General features: G+C 56.6%; 1 protein-coding gene across 1 annotated transcript in view; it reads right to left on the minus strand.

Moving 5' to 3' along the window:
* Window positions 1–1,318, minus strand: part of LOC104461013 (protein lifeguard 2-like) — a gene marked incomplete at its 5' end in the record, with an annotated part of 7,585 nt that extends 6,267 nt beyond the window's left edge. The window contains 3 exons of the mRNA XM_010072438.1: window positions 167–204; window positions 695–734; window positions 1,268–1,318. Of these exons, the coding sequence (XP_010070740.1) occupies window positions 167–204; window positions 695–734; window positions 1,268–1,318 (129 nt within the window). The remainder of the gene's footprint in view (window positions 1–166; window positions 205–694; window positions 735–1,267) is intronic.
* Window positions 1,319–1,432: the final 114 nt, after the last annotated feature.

Consider the following 1,432-nt stretch of genomic DNA (forward strand, 5'->3'; position numbering starts at 1 on the left):
GGGACTTTCTTCAAATCGTGCCCCCGCGGGGGGGTCGGTCTTTGGGGGCTGCTGGAGCCGCTCCGGGGGGATCAGGGGGCCCACGTGTGTCAGAAGCAGGGAAGGGTTATTGCAGGAAGAGACACATAGGACCAGAAACCCTCCAGGGATGCCATGTTCAACCTACCTGGAGAGCATCCCGGTGAGATAAGCCATGGAGAGGGTCTGGGGGAACAAGAACCGCGTTAGTTCTGCATCCGCGTCCCGGGGACAGACACGCGACAGGTCAAACATTGCAGTTACAGCGAGAAGGGCCACAAAAACCCTCACACGGATGCTCAAGAAAAGGCATTTTGCAGAGTTTCTAATCCTCCCGTGATCAATATCCGCAGGGCAGGTTAAAGGGAGGCCAGGACACCACCCCAGAGTGGTCCCACCGCCTCCATCCCGCTGCCCCTCTCCTGCACCCACCACAGCTCCCACCACCCACCACCCTCCCCAGGGTTTTTAAATTTATTTTTTTTTCATTTAAACAGAGCCTCCCTTCTTTCCTGCTTATCACATTCTAGTTCAACGACAGCTCCTCAGCCCAGGTTTGGGGCAATTTGAGGCTGAAATTCCCGCTTTCTGCAGGAATCCTGAGCAGACACATCTCTCCCATTGCGAAACCCCGGGGCTGGCGCAGGGGCAGATGCTGTCCAGATGTGCTACTCACAAAGATGCTCAGCAGGATCAGATTCCATGGGAAATACCTCCTGCAAGGGGAGAAAGAAGAGGGGCTGGTCAGCCCGAGTGCCGCACAACAGGCTGCGCGAGACAAAAAGGTAATTAATGGTGCGTGCAGCAAACGGCCGGGATGGTGCAAGGGGACAGTCATCCTGCGGGAATGGGACACACCGGGGCTGCCCTGAGACCCAGAGGACAAATGTCCCCGTGGTATTCCAGCAAAGCGGTCGGCAGTGCCGAGCTGCCCAGGGCATGGACCTCGGCGGGATTTAACAAGGAGGATTCGGAGCTACACGGTGATGCGGTTCTGGCTGCAGTGATGCAATTGTGGCTGCATCATCGCTTCTTTTCCGGTTGCAATTTGCCTTCAGCTTTTATTGCTGCGTTGCAGCAACCCCACCACCGCTGAAAACAGAGCTGCCGCCTCGGTCCCTGCATCACCGCGTCGGCACGGCCCCGTCCCACCTCTGCAACGTTGTTGGGTCATGCTTGAAACAAGAGGAAAACATCCATCCCTCGTTCCACGGGGCTGTTTCAAAGCCAAAAAAGAAAAATATTTTACCTGGGTCCGGAGCAGCAAGCAAGAATCAAGTAGGTCACAAAGAAAACAGCGCTGCAAGGAAAAGAAAAGGAGTGGCTCAGGGAGGAGAGACCGAGAGCGGTGTGCTGGGGCAGGAGAGGCGTCTGGGTGCCCTGCTGCACTGCTGCACCCACAGCACCGCTGCAC

Source organism: Pterocles gutturalis, unplaced genomic scaffold (genome assembly GCF_000699245.1).
Source record: "Pterocles gutturalis isolate BGI_N339 unplaced genomic scaffold, ASM69924v1 scaffold8957, whole genome shotgun sequence".
Lineage (NCBI taxonomy): Eukaryota > Metazoa > Chordata > Aves > Pterocliformes > Pteroclidae > Pterocles > Pterocles gutturalis.